Raw genomic sequence first — 16,330 nt, forward strand, 5'->3', positions numbered from 1 at the left:
TAGTCTATAATAAAGACAGTAGACATGGCTTTACTAATGAATGTAATGTAGCTCTAGCTCTATCTGCAGAAAAAGGACAGAAAACAGTGCTAAAATTCAGACAATCAATTTTCATTCACTTATATAGAGCCTTTTACAACCAAACAATAACAATGAAGGTCGCAAGAATAACATCTGCTTGTTTTATTCAGCGTTTATTGAGATGGTTTTGTCAAATGTGGATGACAAAGGCAGTCAAATTGCAGTACTAAATTGTAAAGATACACTAAGTTATTACGCTTCAGCTGTGTGGAATTAAATTGTATAATCAGTAAATATAAAAGCAAATTTCTGATTCAGGGCTTGTATTTTCCTGTACTTTTTGGAATGCTTCACAGCCTGTTCCGGGCTTGTAAATTGAAGCCGAAAGTGTGGTAATAAGCAAGTGATGCAGTCTAATTGAAAACGAGGGGGTGGCTAATAGTGTGTGGGAGAGGACAGGCTGGAGGAAAGTCTGGAGTGCAGTGCCGCATTGGGACGGCAGTGACTGTCTACTTTTCTGTGGTCAGAAGAGAAGCGAGATATGCTATTTGAGCTCAGCAATGACAGACATGGCATCATCTCGCCACAATGGTCAAAGTGTGAACTGACCCAAGAGTTGGAATCAGGTTAAATTGGCTGCACTGTTGAGCACAGATAGTGCAGTCAGACAAAGCAGCCTGGGTGAGCGAAGAGAGAGACTGGAGCACTGCAGGAATGAAGAGGGGAATATTCAAACAAATAGGCACACAGCCCAAGACTTGGTCTGTCCTTATACACTGCACTTCTGAGATTTGTTGTTGCTGTGTTTGTAACTGCTCATGCAGAGATGCCCAGACACATAGGCCTGTGACACAATCTATCCACAAGAGAAAAGCTGAGAGCAAGCGATGTTAGTACTGATCAGAAAAGAGGTGTTTAGCTCAGTGAGGGAGGTAATGTCAGTCTGTGTAACTCTGTCCAGCCAAGAGAGACTGCACAGCTCACTCCCACTGCACACATACAACCCACACAAGCAACAGGCTCAGATGGTCAATCTGAATAAAATTACAATTTCTATTTTACTAATTGCCAAGCATTCTTTTTGATGAAACTGAGGAACTTGCGATGTCACAAAAGATTCAAAAGACTTTTACTTTTACTGACAGATCCTCTTGATGTACTTTTATCTATGACATTGTATTCTATTATATTCTATTGTGTAAAAAAAGATATAAATGTCTGAAATACTTTTGCCATGAAAGTGCCAAGTGTTCTCAGTCAGTTTTCAGTCAGCAACAATTGATACAGTCAATCATAACTTGCTTTTGGCGACAAAAACAGCTCATAGTCCACCAAGTACTTCACAAGAGGAAGGCCTCAGAAGGTCAACCAGCCACAACAGAACATTGGTGGTGTTGTGCTCACTGCTGCGCTCAGCCTCTTTGTAGGCAAGGGCTGCAGGCATGGCGCTGTTCATGGTGCTGAAATGATGGAGAGCTTCAGCATTCTGTATTTTAAGCAGGCACAGTTATATGTGCCCTTCATTGATTTTCTTCAGTCAATACGTTTTTAAAGTTTTCAAAAGACAATCTGAAGATGTGACCTTTGTGTTAGATTTAAACAAATAGATTCACAAATATAAAATGAGGACTATTGGAGAATTCCAAATCCTGTGCTTTCTTTCAAGGAAATGTACATTTAATAAATAAGTAAATAAACAATGTAAATTGGCATAGATTTGATTTGTCACACAATTAAGTGATGTTAGAACTCGTGGCCTGATAATTCAGGCAGGATAGTTAAAGTGGTTACAGGACAGAGGGGACACAGGCTGTTTACTGTAAGCCTCGGTCGTTCCTTTACTGTATAAACGCTGCAAGCAGCGGACCGACCCTGCTGGACTCCAGCACCGCGGAGATGCGATGCAAATGAGACTCCCCCTCCTCCCTCTCCTCCCCCATCACCTCCCAACACCAGCACATACTCACACGCGCGCACGCACAAGTCTTGAACGAGGGTGCCAGGCTTTGAGAGAGCGACGGAAAGCAGCCCAGGCTGGGCTATGTCGAGCGAGGAAACGAGAGAGGGAGCAAGAAGCGAGAGGGAGCCCGCTTATATAACAGCGGCTCTGGGAAACGCTGGGGAGCTCAGGCAGACCATCGCTGGACAATAAGCGGGAATACAGCGATGTGGACGTCTACCAACAAATACGTGATCAAGCAAACCCGTGCGTAATGCTTCAGCGGTGAAGGTAAGCTGCACAATAAACTGCTCTATACTGTAAATGGAGGAAACACAGCGAGGGCTTTTAAAGATGGAAGACTACGCTTTCTTAAATAGGTGATATGTGTTTGCGCGTGTCGTTTACCCATTCAGTGTTTAAATCCAACCCGTCCGATGTTAACGAGACACAAAAACACAGAGGCTGTTCGCATTGGTATTTTGTTTTAGCATGTCCTTAAAACCGCTATTTTCCTGAAAGAGTCCAGCGTAACTTGATCAGCTGTTCTGACCAAAACCTACATGTTTTGTGCAAACTGTTGCTTCGTTTCTCGCTCGCACCGCACCCCTTCTCTTTTTGGGACCGTATAGTAAAGTGGGTCTAGTTCAAAAGCAACGTGAGAGGCCTGAAGTGAAAAGTGAAGCTGAAGGCGGAACGGAGCGTGACGGCCAGAGAGTCTCCGAGGCACGGCTGGAGCATCACCCCGCACAGCACACTGGACCACTAACGCCACTGAAATGTTTGATGGAGCGCTTTAGACGGGTCAGGACTTGACACATCTGCTTTGTAGACTGATTCGGAATGACGCGAGGGAGAAAGTGGGTTCTTCACGTCAGTATCATTTAAAAATAACCACCCACAGCTTTAAAAATACAATTGACAACTTGCATCTGCGCGTGTATTACTCTGCCCTGCTTTCCGTGGCAAAGGGAATAGAAATGTTCTGCATCTTTCTGCTATAATCCTCATTTCATAAGAGCTCGTAATGCGCTCTCCAGACACTTTTATCAAATGATGTCATTTGGCTCTGATAAGTAAGACTTACATTTTCTAAGCTGGGAGATATTGCATGTGTTAAAGAGGATCATTTCCGACACTGGAAACGTTTTAAAACAATCTGTGGAGTCATAGCAATCCATTTCTGTAAGATGTGGCATCTTTGAAGGTTATATTCTTCCAGACAACACAAATCCGATTTTATCCACACAAATGACTGTGTTACACACTTTTGGTGACAGCCATGAAAAAGCAAAACTGACTGAATAATGAAGCAACAGACACTTAACAATGTGTTGCAAGACGCTGCAAGAGAAAGCAGCCCGCATGTGAACATGAACGGTGCCTCTAATACCCCCAGCACACACTGCTCTCTTTGATAGTCGCTGCACATCGGACAATATCATACTGTTGCTTTAAATGTGAATACTTGTTTTTGTGCTTTAGGGGAGCTTCGGCACGGATCAACCTGGATCCAGTGGCCAGAGCTTTGAAAATTAAAGCTGCCTGTCCATCGTGACACGTCCTTTGCTCCTCTACTGTGCACGGTCTGGTGGAGCTGTGGCCATGAAGCTCACGTTCAGCAAACTAGACTGTCCAACAAGGCTTCATGTCTTGAGGCGGTGAGACTCCATCTCCTTGTTCTTGAGCATCGAGTAGAGACAGCGGAGCAATTGGGAATGGTGGTGCCTTTGTACAAACTGCAGTGTCTCCTGAAGCATGTTCACATGCTGCTTCTCTGCCTGGGCATTGCTTACCTGATGGCAGGCAGCCTGCTCCTGCTACAGCGCTCCAATGTGCGAGTGGGTCACTCTAGCCTGACCAACCTGCCGCCGCTCTCCCTGGCAGCTCCTCCTCTGGCCCTGCGGACTGTGGGGACAGTGGGGCTGGGGGTAAGGGCGCGCTCCAGGTGGGCCACAGTCCCGGTGTCTGGTGGGGCAGCCAGGCCAAGCCGGAACATAGCCGCCTCACGTAGCCTTGGGGTCCAACACTTGCACCGACGCTGGTTTCACAATCTACTGCCAGAGGGGTCTGAGCAAAGGCTATCTGTGTACAGGAGCCGGCACAAAGGTAACTGTACTGACAAAACACCAGCAATACTTTATTTTGGTACCAGCTCAGCAGACACCAGGCAGTGTTACACATCACGCTAAAAAAGAAAAACATGACCATACAAACATTTAAACAAGGTCCATAATGCATTTAGATGGCATCTTACGGGTGGCTGCTCTTGTAGATAAGGCACTCTGCTCACTGATCCTCTCTGAAGCGGAAGAGACTGGAGCAGTTAATATAAAATAATTTAGTGATTAACCAGATTAAAACGATCATCTGTCTTCACTATTACATGTGGGCCTCATCAAACCTCCTCAGAGATTTACTCTTAGTTGTATGGTGTCTGGCACTGCATTTGCCATTTTGTTGAAATGATTAATACAATGGAATTAGCCCCATTGGAGCATTTGTTCCTCCAGCTCATTTTTGAAAAGCGTCCTACAAGAGCGCTTAATCCTTTTTATAAACAGACACTACAAAGCACTCAGTCACTAAGTAGAGTAATACAAATGAAAAATGTCAAAGATATGAATGAAATCGGGTTCCATAACAGCCATCTGGCAAACAGTCCTTTTTGCAAATGTATTACTCCGGACACAATTAAATTAGCCAGGTCCATTGTGCCACATGCAAGAAAAAGAAAAGAGGAGCAGGCAGCCAGTAAGTGGAAGCTTATACAGCTTCCCTCTGTAATACATTTATCAAAGTGGGTCTTTCTAAACTTTATGTTCAAGCCACTGTATGTCAGATGTACATTAATATGCACTGACTTAATTAATAAATAAACAAACAAATAAACATGGCTATAAAACACGTGAACGGTGTACGTCTTACAGAGTTTTTTACTTTCCAGCTAATGCCACTCTCCTGCTGAGTCCTCAGAGAACTGCTACCTTAAGAGACCTCCATCTTTTTACAGGACACCAGAATCATTTCTGTAAGAATTTGAGCGGTGTCCCTCGATTAACCCTGAGCCAAAGCTCTCTGTGCTGTGATTAAAGCAGTGACCTGTCCCGCTGGGGGCATAGGCGGGCATCATGCCTTGCAGAGGTGCGTGCCACAGATGTGGGCTTTTAGGTAGCAGATGTTTACGTTCTCTGGACTCCCGAGGCATGGATGACTCAACACCAACCTTAGAGGTTGGTCAGATGTCAAAGGACACACGTAGTCCTTTAACTTACACTTGTACAAGCTCCAGCTCAACTTTTACAAATCCTGATTACAGATAGATCACATCAGGAATGTTTACAGCAAGTAAACAACTACAGCCAAAATCAATCAATCTACTGTATGTCTTCTAGACTTTCAAAACAAAATAATGAACTTTTTTCTGTCCTCCAAAAACAGCTTAAAACCATCCACAATGAAGTAGTTTCATGAAAGCAGTCTTCTTTAAGCAGAAAGTGGAAAAATATAATTGCCTTAGACCCCCGGAGCAATAATGTGTCTCACAAAGAGACGTGCATGCTGGCCCTATTCAGCGGCTGGTATTCATAAGAGGACTTTTATGTGTCAGCTGTGCTGAGTTTGATGTAGCACTGAGCTAAAGAGAAGGATAACATCAAAGTCTGTTTTTGGTTGGCATATTACACAGCGACCTAATCTCATCAGCACATCATAACAGTCTGTCAATGTCTATTATGTGGTACATGTTTCCCTCAACAGGAATCACTGATAAATGCTTCACTTAAACTGAACAACAGTCCTAGAAATTAGAATTACACATGGATAAATCAATGAGTTGAAATACCATAAACTGCCATAATATTTGGAGGCAGATATTTTTTTGTCTGAGTAAGACTTACATCAGTCAGAGTTAAGAACAAACTCAGCACATTCATTTCTGAAGATAATGTGAAACATTAATGACAAAGCTACTATTTCTTGCAGAACTGAATCTACTATTGGCTTATGTCCAAGCTCATTCCATGTCCTTTGTAGCATCTATTCATCCAAAAGGGTTTGTCTTTCACTGCTTAAGCAGAAAGCCAACATTTGTATTTGATTGAACAAGAATGTAGCAGAGTTTTCCTAGTGACTGTGAGAAATACACCTCTGCACATGTAATGTGTTACTGCCCACTTTGCGATGGGAATCCAGTCACCAACTCGAAACGTCGGTCATCTACGCCAAGACATGTCCAGCTGTATCAAATCATTAGACTAGTTTAGAAACGTTGTGACTGTTGGATGACAAGCATACCAATATACGTCTTTCATTTAACACACAGGAACTTACATGGGCTGCTTTCTACACAATGCAAGTGATCAAGCTCTGGGAGGAACCATACTTTATGACCTACGCAAAATGACCAGCGCTCTGTGTCAGGACACCTGCTCCGAAAGGTAATGTATTCATGCAGGCTCCTCAAAGGCTCCACAGAGGCCTGCTGTTGGAAAAAGCCTTGGATGTGCAGCGTCTTCATGAATGGCTCCTGTGTTTAAGCCAGAGGAGAGCCAGGTGGCTGGATGACAGTAAAAGATGAGGGGTGAGCGAGGGGAGAGTGAAGAGCAGCCAGGACAGAAGGCTGGATGCAGAAGAAGGAAGGAGGGAGCTGTGGATGAGTGAGGAAGCTTAATGAGCAGGCCACAGCAGATGCTGAATAAATCAGGCCTTAGAAGTGTGCTTTGGTCCAAGAATGGACACTTCAGAGCGTGTCAGTGCAAATGAAATTTTCAGTAGTATTCTTTAAGAAAGACTGGCCAAAGCAGTGAGATAAAGCCGAAAAGCATGTGTTTTTTATGAAGGCATCAACACCACAGAGTGATCTGCATCAGTTATTCCTTTTTATACAAGAACGACCCCAGACCGATGCATCCAGACAAACCTACTGCCCCTTCCCACACGTCCACATGGAAATCAGTCTCGCTTGTTACCTGAGTGCTCCAATTACTGAGATGAACAAAAGTAAAAAGTCAAAGCAATTTATGAGGAACCTTCAAAGGACACAAAAGAAAAGGTCAATTTTGATGAGGGCTCTGTTTTTCCCAAGGAGGCAGGATGAAGAGAGGCGAGTCTGTGAAGTACAGATGAGAGGTGACAGAGTTGAACTGTCACGGCGCATAGACCCCACTCCGGCCAGAGAATAGCGGGGTTTTCATGCTCAGCGGTGAATTATGAAAAGTTGTAAATGTTAGCTAATGTCCTGCGGGGTGGCTTAGCCGAAGGGCAATAGCTCGGGGTTATTGATTGCCTTGAGCGAGGGCACTCCAGTGTTGGAATCCATGGTTTCAGTGGAGGTAAAACTAGGGCCGTTGCCATAGCAATTAGCAATCCAAAATATTGCAGTAGGTTAAGGAAGTAATCACACCCCTTTGTTTTATACAACAGTCTACGCTTACGAAATTATACACTTCACCAATACAGATGCTGAACCTGTTTTATGGACAATAAATACATTATCACAAACCTAAACTTTAATGATTTTTTTTTCTATTTTATTTAGAATTTTACTATTTTTTATAAAAGGGTCTGAATGATCACTATGGCATTTTAGATTTTTCTTTTGTATTTAAACTATTTTACTCTTTAGAATATATGACAAGTCATTGAAACAGCTCATGAAACGCCGCTGTAATCTCCTCGTTTTGTGTGTAGCGGGTACCAGTTCGCCGGATTGGAGTATGGAGCCGAATGTCACTGTGGGAACAGGATCAGCAGCTCTCGCGCCCCTGAAGAGGACTGTAGCCTGATGTGCCGCGGCGAGAGGGGCGCCCCCTGTGGCGGTGTGGGACGACTCTCCATTTACAAAGTAGAGGAGCAGCTGCCCGGCCACCGAAAATGTGAGTCACTGCAATTTGATTCAAAACGCAAACAATCAAGAAAACGCTGATGAACAAGAGTAAGTACAAGTGTCGTGTGGAGGGTTATGTATTATTGCATTTGTACTTAACAATGATTGATTTACGATACTCATACTGCCCTGAACGATACCTATACTAAAATATTTGTCATGTTGAACCATAAAACAGAGGGATTTAGTTTCCTTATTTGAGCTGAAACAATCAAGCAACTGTTTTCAGTGCTGTCCCTGGACTCAACAACATCAATACTTGGTAAATAAAGGAAAAAAGGAAATCTGATTGATATTTTTTCGATACAAGTGGAACCTAAAGCCCTAGTCGTGTTATGAATCCTTTATTGTGGAGTGGAGTGTGTACTAAAGTTGAGTTAAAAGATCCGACTTAAAGCTGGGTATCTGATTTTTTCTGTTCAAAATGTGAAATGCGTAATTTTTTGGCCCAAACTCAAATTAATTATATGCAAGTTTCACACCTGCGTACAGCTTCGAGTAGTGGCAAAGTGGGGACGACCCCTAAAATAAATTGCACTAATTTAGATTCTTCTATCTTCCATTATTCAATAAAAATTTAGGTGAAGACAATGCCACAAGATGCTGTGTTTACAACATACTTTCGCTCTACAACAAAAAGTCAGGTAACCAGCTTTAATACTCACTATGAAAAGTTAAAGCAGAACTAAGTAACTCATGCCCCAGAGGTCATAAGCACCCATGCTGTTGTGCAGTTGTAGCACGTTTCATTTTTTTTACATATTAATTGTCCGTGAGAGTAAATGCTACGCTGACAGAAAAGTCAATGGGACAGAGGGATATTGTACATCCAATTACACAATGGAGATAATTTTTTTTCACTCAAATTTGGCTGTAAATACTGTGGCTCTAGCCCGCAGTTAGCTTTGCCCGTTAGCCTGTTAGCTTCTTCCTCGTGATTACATTAGTGTGTATTGCGCCACCGACCCGGTGCAGGGAACGTTGCAATTGTGGTTTTCTGGCCAGAGACACCAGGGGGAGATGAAAGAACCCCCAATCATCCCAATAACACTTGCATTACCCCCAGAGGGACTACGAAAAAGATTTAAACAAGAGACTCAGTTCTTCTTTAATGAAGCATTTGTTATTTTTTTTAATTTTTTTACATTTACAAAGATTCCTGATAATTTATTTATCATTTGTTTCTATAACCTCAGGATCAGTGTAGAAGAATTGAATGCAGGAAATTTCGAAATAGGTTTAATTAATAGTTCAGATATTCCACCTCCTCCTCCAGTTGCAAAAAAGTACAATTGCCAACCCATATAAAATCAGCTCATCAACCAAATGACAAAGATTCTTAAGTGCAACAAAGATTAGTATCTGTTGTCTTATCAGTTGACGGCACCGTCAGAAGCGAATCCGATGCAATAAAAGAAGGAAATAAAAACAGACTAATGCTTATCTTTACCTGACAAACAATTAGGAAGGCTTTGCAAATGTTCATAATGATGAACTAATGCCATAGAAATGCTTTAATTGTGTGTAGTTATTCGAAAGTGTTAGTCATTCGTGCCAAGGACAGAAGACGATACACGACTGACTGATAGGGCTGTTCTCTCGGTCTGATTTAATTTCAGATAATAACACAGGTGCGGTTTTGCATAAAATTATGCTTAGTGCAGCTTTAAATGTTGATTGATGGAGACCACTAAGGACTTTGACGTGTGTTTGACTTTCAGACGTGGCAGCTGCAGAACTTCTATCACTCACCTGGAGACTTTTCATGTCGCAGTTTGTTAATTTTAGCAGCATTAACTTCTTTTTATAGTCACAAACCGTAAAACTGTAGTTGTAAGCACTTTTGTTCAATAATTTCATTAGTATCACCAGATTGTTAATTTTGTCAGAGATTTTGCTGTTGAAAAGAAAGTAAAGATTATAACTACAATTAAAATGTATCAATATTATCGCTGATTATGAAATACAAGAACAAAATCAAAGCTCCCGATGAAAAAAACTAAATTTAATGTATTCCTTTTCGGTCAGAGAACCCAAACACATTCAACATCCCAGGAACATTTGCTTAAAGATTCATGCAACATGAATTTGTAAAACGTTTTGGATGAATACATTTATTATAGACTAAGCTGACAAAATTGAAAGGACATTTTGTTGACAACAAGAGTGGACCAACACTAAAAGTAATTATAGTCAAAAAAGGGAAAAATCCGAGGCACTCCGATACCTGGTTAAAAGTCCTTTTTAAGAAGGACTTTTATAAAGGACTTTTAACCAGGTATCAGAGTGCCTCGGATTTTTCCCTTTTTCGCCTATACTTACGTTTTGATCCTGAAGAGCACCTGACCTCCTTTACAGGCGATTCTACCCACTGAAGCGATCACTTTGTTCCTCTCAAAACTAAAAATAATTAGTTGACTAAATTTGGACTCAAACTATAAGGCCATACCGCCTTTGCTATGCCCAGTCCCATCAGACTTTGGAAGCTAAGCAGGGAAGGGCCTGGTCGGTACTTGGATGGGAGACCGTTAGGAAACAGGAAGCCTGGCGAATGTAGTGAGTGAGTGGTCGGAGGGGCCGATGGCGCAGACTGGTCCGTCAGTCTATCCCAGAGCAGCTGTGGCTACAATAGTTGAATGCCACCACCAAATATGGAGTGAGTGAATAATGCAATGTAAAGCGTCTTTGAGTGTCCAGAAAAGCGCTATATAAAACCGATGCATTATTATTATTATCATAACACTTAATTGTCAGAAGAGTAAAAACCTAAAATTTCAATGTCAAAATAACACTGGAATATACATATAAGACCACTTAAGATACAGCTTAACACAAATATGTCTTATTTTTCTGGCATTTTAGCTGACGTTTACGGTGAACAAACAAGGTAAAATGAAGAAAGCAGCTCTCAAACTGTGGCTTCTTACTCAGTGTCATCTTTAGGTCTATTTCAGACTCTGTTTAGACCTGGGTAGTGATCTAGATCTCTGCCCGGTAGAAGGTCAGATTTGATGAGGTGGTACTCAGGTGGTTTGAGAGCGATCTAAGGACTAGGGAATATGTCAAAGTGGTAAATACGTTTTTTCATGTATTTTCTTTTCATGAATTGCTCTCAGACTCTTAACAATGACAATGTTTATTTTGCAGTCAGGAACGTTCACTACCGCGGCTGTTTCCAGCTGCTGAAGAACACCATCGGTACATTCCCCGTTTACGCTTTCCAGCCCAATCTGACGGCCCAGTCTTGCATCGAGACCTGCACAGACAAGGTTTGACCTGGATGTGACTTAATAAACACTTTCATGTGTTATGTATTTAATTATTTTGATATAAATGACTGAATGTGTTTGATTATAAGGATTAAAGAGTTTCTTCTTTGGCAGAGTGAAGTGGCAGTGAAGTTTAGGTGATTTTAGACTCTTCTTTTCATTTTTATTTAGCCAACAATATTTTAGTCATAGTTTTAGTCTCATGAAAAACTTTAAATTTAGTTTTAGGCCAATTTTAGTCAGTAAAATTAATACTTTGAAGATGTAGTTGTGTATCCAGTGGGTAAAACCTATAATTGCTTTTACATACAGTGTTTTCAGAAAGTTGTCATCAATTACTTTGATTTTGTTAATAGGAGCGCAATAAAAAAACAAGTTTGTTATCCATTTTATTGTAAACAGTAAATAGTAAAGTAAAAACACCATTACAAATACTATAGACTCATTCCTATTAAGCTTGTGTTTTTGCACATTCATTAGTGTCCACCTGTCGTTCCAAACTCCATTAAAAACCTTGATTGTACAATTCAAGAATAATAATAATTTGAGTACTATTAGGAAAAGGTAAAAGAGGGGCATGAATTCTCCCTGAACTATCTCTACATTATCTCACACAGGAGAAAGCTGTATCACATTTCCTGTGCCCGTCTTTCAGGAGCTGCCCCTGGCCGTGTTCAGCAGGCCTCACTGCTTTTGCACGTGGGCGTCATCTCTGTTCAGTGCGAATCAGCCGTCTGACAGCCAGCAGTGTGTGGACACCAGCGGGCCAAACCAGACCGGTGCTGCACTGCCAACAGCTCACACTGAGGCTGACCATTACCAGGTCTATCAGACACCGGTGCTCGGTGAGTGGCTTCAATTCCACCAACACTCATCGTTAAGCTGCTGGTTTTATAGGCTCTCGATGACTAATCTGTGTAATTGTGGCTAGTCAACTATGAAATAATCAATGTTAACGCCTAATTTAGTTTTCAACGATTGCGAACTAGTCTACACACAGACTTAAAACTGTTTAATTGCAAATTAAGGAAAAAAGGGGCATATTTTACATTTACCAGCTGCATGCTCTGATCAAAACTGTAATAATGCGACAACCACTGTGCCATTGCCACCCATTATTCACTCTTTACATTTGCAAATGAAAGATAATGAGGCAAGTTTTTGTGTGAGAACAGGCGAGTTCTTCCCGTATACAAAAAGATAAGATTGTAGCTGCAGAATAATTGGGGAAACACTAGCCCAAATAAATGCATGTCATGGTGTTACTGTTTGAGAGCAGAACCACGTCTCAACTGCAACCCCAGCACATCCAAACCTGCACTTGCCAAATGTTTAAGTCAGGAAGTTCCTCGAGGTTCATTGTTATCTCTAAGAATTACGGTGATCGTTCGATGCTGTATCCTGCCTCCTTGCATTTGTTGTTGTCCCATCATCATAACTCGCCTAATAAATGTTTTGAATCCACCTTCTGTAATGGCGCGGTGCTGGCTGGTGAATTCATAATTGGTTCACCTCTTATTTCTGTGTTATCTCAATGATGAAACACTGTTCGCAGACTCCAGGTGCAAGGAGAGGATGTTTCTGCCTCAGAGATCCAGCTCCCTGGTGGCTCTGTCCAGTTTTCCTGGAGCCGGCAACACCTGGGTACGACACCTGATCGAGCTCGTGACGGGCTTCTACACTGGCAGCTTTTACTTTGACGGCACTCTCTACAACCGAGGTGCGTACAGCATACACAGTGTTTAAATGAGCAATTCAATCAGCGCTGAGTGAACGCGCCGTGTCAGGCCGGCTGACAGAATCAATTCATTTATTGGTTGGTGCCAGGTTTCAAAGGAGAGAAGGACTTCTGGAAGAGTGGCCGCAGCATCTGTGTGAAGACCCACGAGAGCGGTCAGAAAGAAATCGAGATGTTTACTTCAGCCATCCTGCTCATTCGAAATCCATACAGATCACTCATGGCGGAATTCAACCGCAAGTGTGCGGGACATTTAGGCCACGCCTCCGACGCACAATGGAAAAGTAAAGGTAAAGTTAAACTACAGGAATGTAATCTTCCTATAAAAGATTTGTTATATTGTGTACATCGTCATTGTGTTGAATACAATGGAGCTCAAAAATACCAGCCCACCTGTTATTCTTTTTCACCATAGAAAATGAATATTAAGAGACTAGTGGAAGCTAATTACTTTTCTCCCACTAGGTTTTTGAGTTTTATCTCACCGGGAAGGAGGGTCTAAGGGCTTATTTAGACATTACATCTGCATTTGCCTAGACACTATATTTGTTAGGACATTACATTACGCTTTATGTGGTTGCTCATGATGACCATGAGACTCACAATGTTGATACCAAAATGTATCTGAAAATGTAAAAACTGAAAGGTTGTAAAAACATTTAGTTGTATTGTCTAGTTCTTAAATGGTCACACTAGGGTCAGTAGTTATCACGTGGCTGATTTAGATTGTGCTTTTATTATTGTCTTTATTCTAAGTCTTTGGTTAATAATGAATGGAAAGTGTTCTACCAGAACTAGAGCATTTTTTGAGGTGTGGGGACTGCTGAGCTCTATATGTGACTGTTTCTCTTGTCTTGTCTTTAGAGTGGCCTGAGTTTGTCTCCAGCTACGCCCCCTGGTGGGCATCTCACGCACTGAGCTGGCTCAAGTTTGGCCAAAGGCTGCTTGTGGTACATTATGAGGAGCTCCAGACGGCGCTCATTCCACAGCTACGTCGCATTGTGTCCTTTTTGAACGTCACTGTTGATGAAGAGAGGCTGCTCTGTGCTCAGGGTAACCAGAACGGCCATTTTAAACGCTCTGGGTCACAACGGCCCTCATTTGACCCCTTCACCCCTGACATGAGGAGCGCCATTGACTCGCTCATTCATGATGTTCACCAGGCGCTTCAGAGCAGGAACTTTACTGGACTTCCACAAGAATACCTCCCAAGATGATAAGAAGACCCGTGACAGAGCCCGGCCTGATTTGGAGTGACTTACTAAGACGCCTCACTCACTGTGAACGGCCACAGCCACAGTAAACACAGTGATGAAAGTGGTGATGATGAAAGAGAGTATGTTGTAAAGCTCCCAGATGAAAGCTGCTGTGCCGATGCAGCAACAAATATGATGAATGGACAAGTTTGTTTATGGTCTAATCGCAGAGCTGAGATTAAAGAGTCTTAATGCACTAATGTGGAAGACATGGCTCTTTTATGAAGTCACATCTGTAAAATAGACATTTTTAACTAAACATCTACGCCATATGATGTTTGTATTGTGTTTACAAGGTGGCGACTCGCAAAAACCTACATTACAGATTCTGAGAGCCAGGAGATCTTTATTTGGAACATAAAGATCCATGCTATTTTTTTGCTGAAGTAAAAAGACAAAAACAAATGTGTTTTGTGCAGTTACTTTCTGTCAGAGATTACAACAACACACTGGCTACAAATACATGGTCAGAAAAATCTGGTAACTGGAAAAATCAGAAAACCCATTGATCAGATCTGATGGGTTTATATTCACATCAGAAATCAAGAGAATCCCCAAACTCCAGGTTCTGCATGTGCCAGTGCAGATTTGGATTTCTAAAGCAACTGAAGTATCTACCCTCCGCTTCCTACAGAACCAGGTGCAGAATGACTGTGCCCCATAGAGTCAAAATGCTGTCCATGTGGCATTCGTGTCTTGTGCTTGGAAGCCAAGTCGATACAGCACAGGTTCAAACTCAGCCAGCTATGGCTGAAACCGAAATTATGAAGAGGTCTAAGCCGGATGTGCATCAGCATCGGCCATAATACTTCGTGTCTGAATAGTGCTGTCCGTTAGGAAGGGGGTAGAGAAAGGACCCTTTGTGCTTCCTATCATATCCTTTAAGCTTAAGGACCCCTGGAGGTTCCTCACCAGTGGTTAGGAGCTATATGCCATCCCATAAGCCACCGCACCGCCACCGCACCCTGGAGTGACTCATGTGCAACCACCGTTGATTGACAGGCACACGTTTAATTCATTTTTTTTTTTTTTTTTACTTAATAAAAGTGACAAAATAAATGTTAGAGTCACCACAGCACACTCACATCTCACTGTTTAAAAGCTCCGCCTCAGTGAATTGCCCAAATGAAGGCAGTTTGTACATTCAGATGGAACTCAAGCCAGATAACTAATTTGCAGACTTTGCACAGCGGGGGAGCAGACCTCACAGTGTGTTAATGCGGCATCTTTCCCTGAGCATGAACCAAAGAACAGGATTTAGTGGAATATTTGACCAGAGCATTTTTTATTTCTGTGATGAGGGCTATAGCTGTGGAGGGTAAGTCTGAAACAGCTTTTAATCATCCCGTGTTTTCTGTGTGGCTTCATATCGTTACTGTTCATGTTTGAGTAATAAAAGTCAGTGATCAGCAGCAGGAGATTTTCTTGTAGTCCAGCACTATATGGGTGATGTTGTTTCCGCCGCTGGGTGAGGGCGGTCGAACTGTGCAAACGCAGCTGAAGCTCTAGTTCCTAACTGCGTAGGGACCCAATGGTTGACCCACATGACAAGGGGATAGGAGGAAGGATCAGGACTATCAAAGGTGTGGGATAAGGTGTACGCTCCGTCATCCCAGTTGTGTGTTTGGTTTGACTGGATTGTTTAGTTAGACCCAAAGACACTATCCACCAAGACCAAATGCATTGTCATTTATGAAATCCCATGCCTATCATGCAATAAAACATATGTGGGAGAGACAGAGAGACCATTCAGCACACGCAAGCAAGAACACCAAAAGGAATGCGAAAAGGAGACCGTTAGTAGACAAACAAGAACAAGAAAAAAAGCACTGCAATATCGGGTCATTGCAAGAGGGAGAACCACATCATGAATTGGGACGATGCCAGGGTCACCCGTGCCAAAAGTACCACCGCTGGATCAGAGAAGCCATCGAGATCAGGAAACGTGCACCAACATCCATGAACCAGGATGACATGATGATGAGTGTACGCCTTATCCCACACCTGGATGCCGTCCTGCAGAAGGCATCAGTCAGTGGGGGCGAAAGCTCTCCCTACTGACTGGTAAATCCATGTCAGCTGCCTACGACACGTCACTTTCACCACCAGGTGACGCTGCTGAGGAAAATCACAGGAAGTGATCAAAACTAGCAAAGCTGGTAAACAAACCTTCTGTCTGAGTAAAAGAACAAGCTTTAATCATATTATAGTAGGAATTTG

At 42.4% G+C, this 16,330-nt stretch overlaps 1 protein-coding gene across 1 annotated transcript; it reads left to right on the forward strand.

The window, feature by feature from the left end:
* The first annotated feature begins 1,968 nt into the window (after nucleotides 1-1,968).
* Nucleotides 1,969-14,470, forward strand: wscd1b (WSC domain containing 1b). The gene is made up of 9 exons (XM_079565929.1): nucleotides 1,969-2,251; nucleotides 3,446-4,069; nucleotides 6,285-6,399; nucleotides 7,652-7,836; nucleotides 10,995-11,116; nucleotides 11,772-11,961; nucleotides 12,672-12,836; nucleotides 12,944-13,144; nucleotides 13,719-14,470. Exons 2-9 carry the CDS (start codon nucleotides 3,679-3,681, stop codon nucleotides 14,069-14,071), a joined length of 1,722 nt encoding a protein of 573 aa, XP_079422055.1. The 5' UTR covers nucleotides 1,969-2,251; nucleotides 3,446-3,678; the 3' UTR covers nucleotides 14,072-14,470.
* The last annotated feature ends 1,860 nt before the right edge of the window (nucleotides 14,471-16,330 follow it).

This window comes from Gobius niger (assembly GCF_951799975.1).
Source record: "Gobius niger genome assembly, chromosome: 11".
NCBI classification, from domain to species: domain Eukaryota; kingdom Metazoa; phylum Chordata; class Actinopteri; order Gobiiformes; family Gobiidae; genus Gobius; species Gobius niger.

Coding starts and splice junctions, on each gene's coding strand:
- wscd1b (XM_079565929.1), top strand. CDS start 3,679: ATGGTGGTGCCTTTGTACAAACTGCAGTGTCTCCTGAAGCATGTTCAC. Junction 4,070..6,284: donor GTACAGGAGCCGGCACAAAG/GTAACTGTACTG, acceptor TTTAACACACAG/GAACTTACATGGGCTGCTTT. Junction 11,117..11,771: donor TCGAGACCTGCACAGACAAG/GTTTGACCTGGA, acceptor CCCGTCTTTCAG/GAGCTGCCCCTGGCCGTGTT.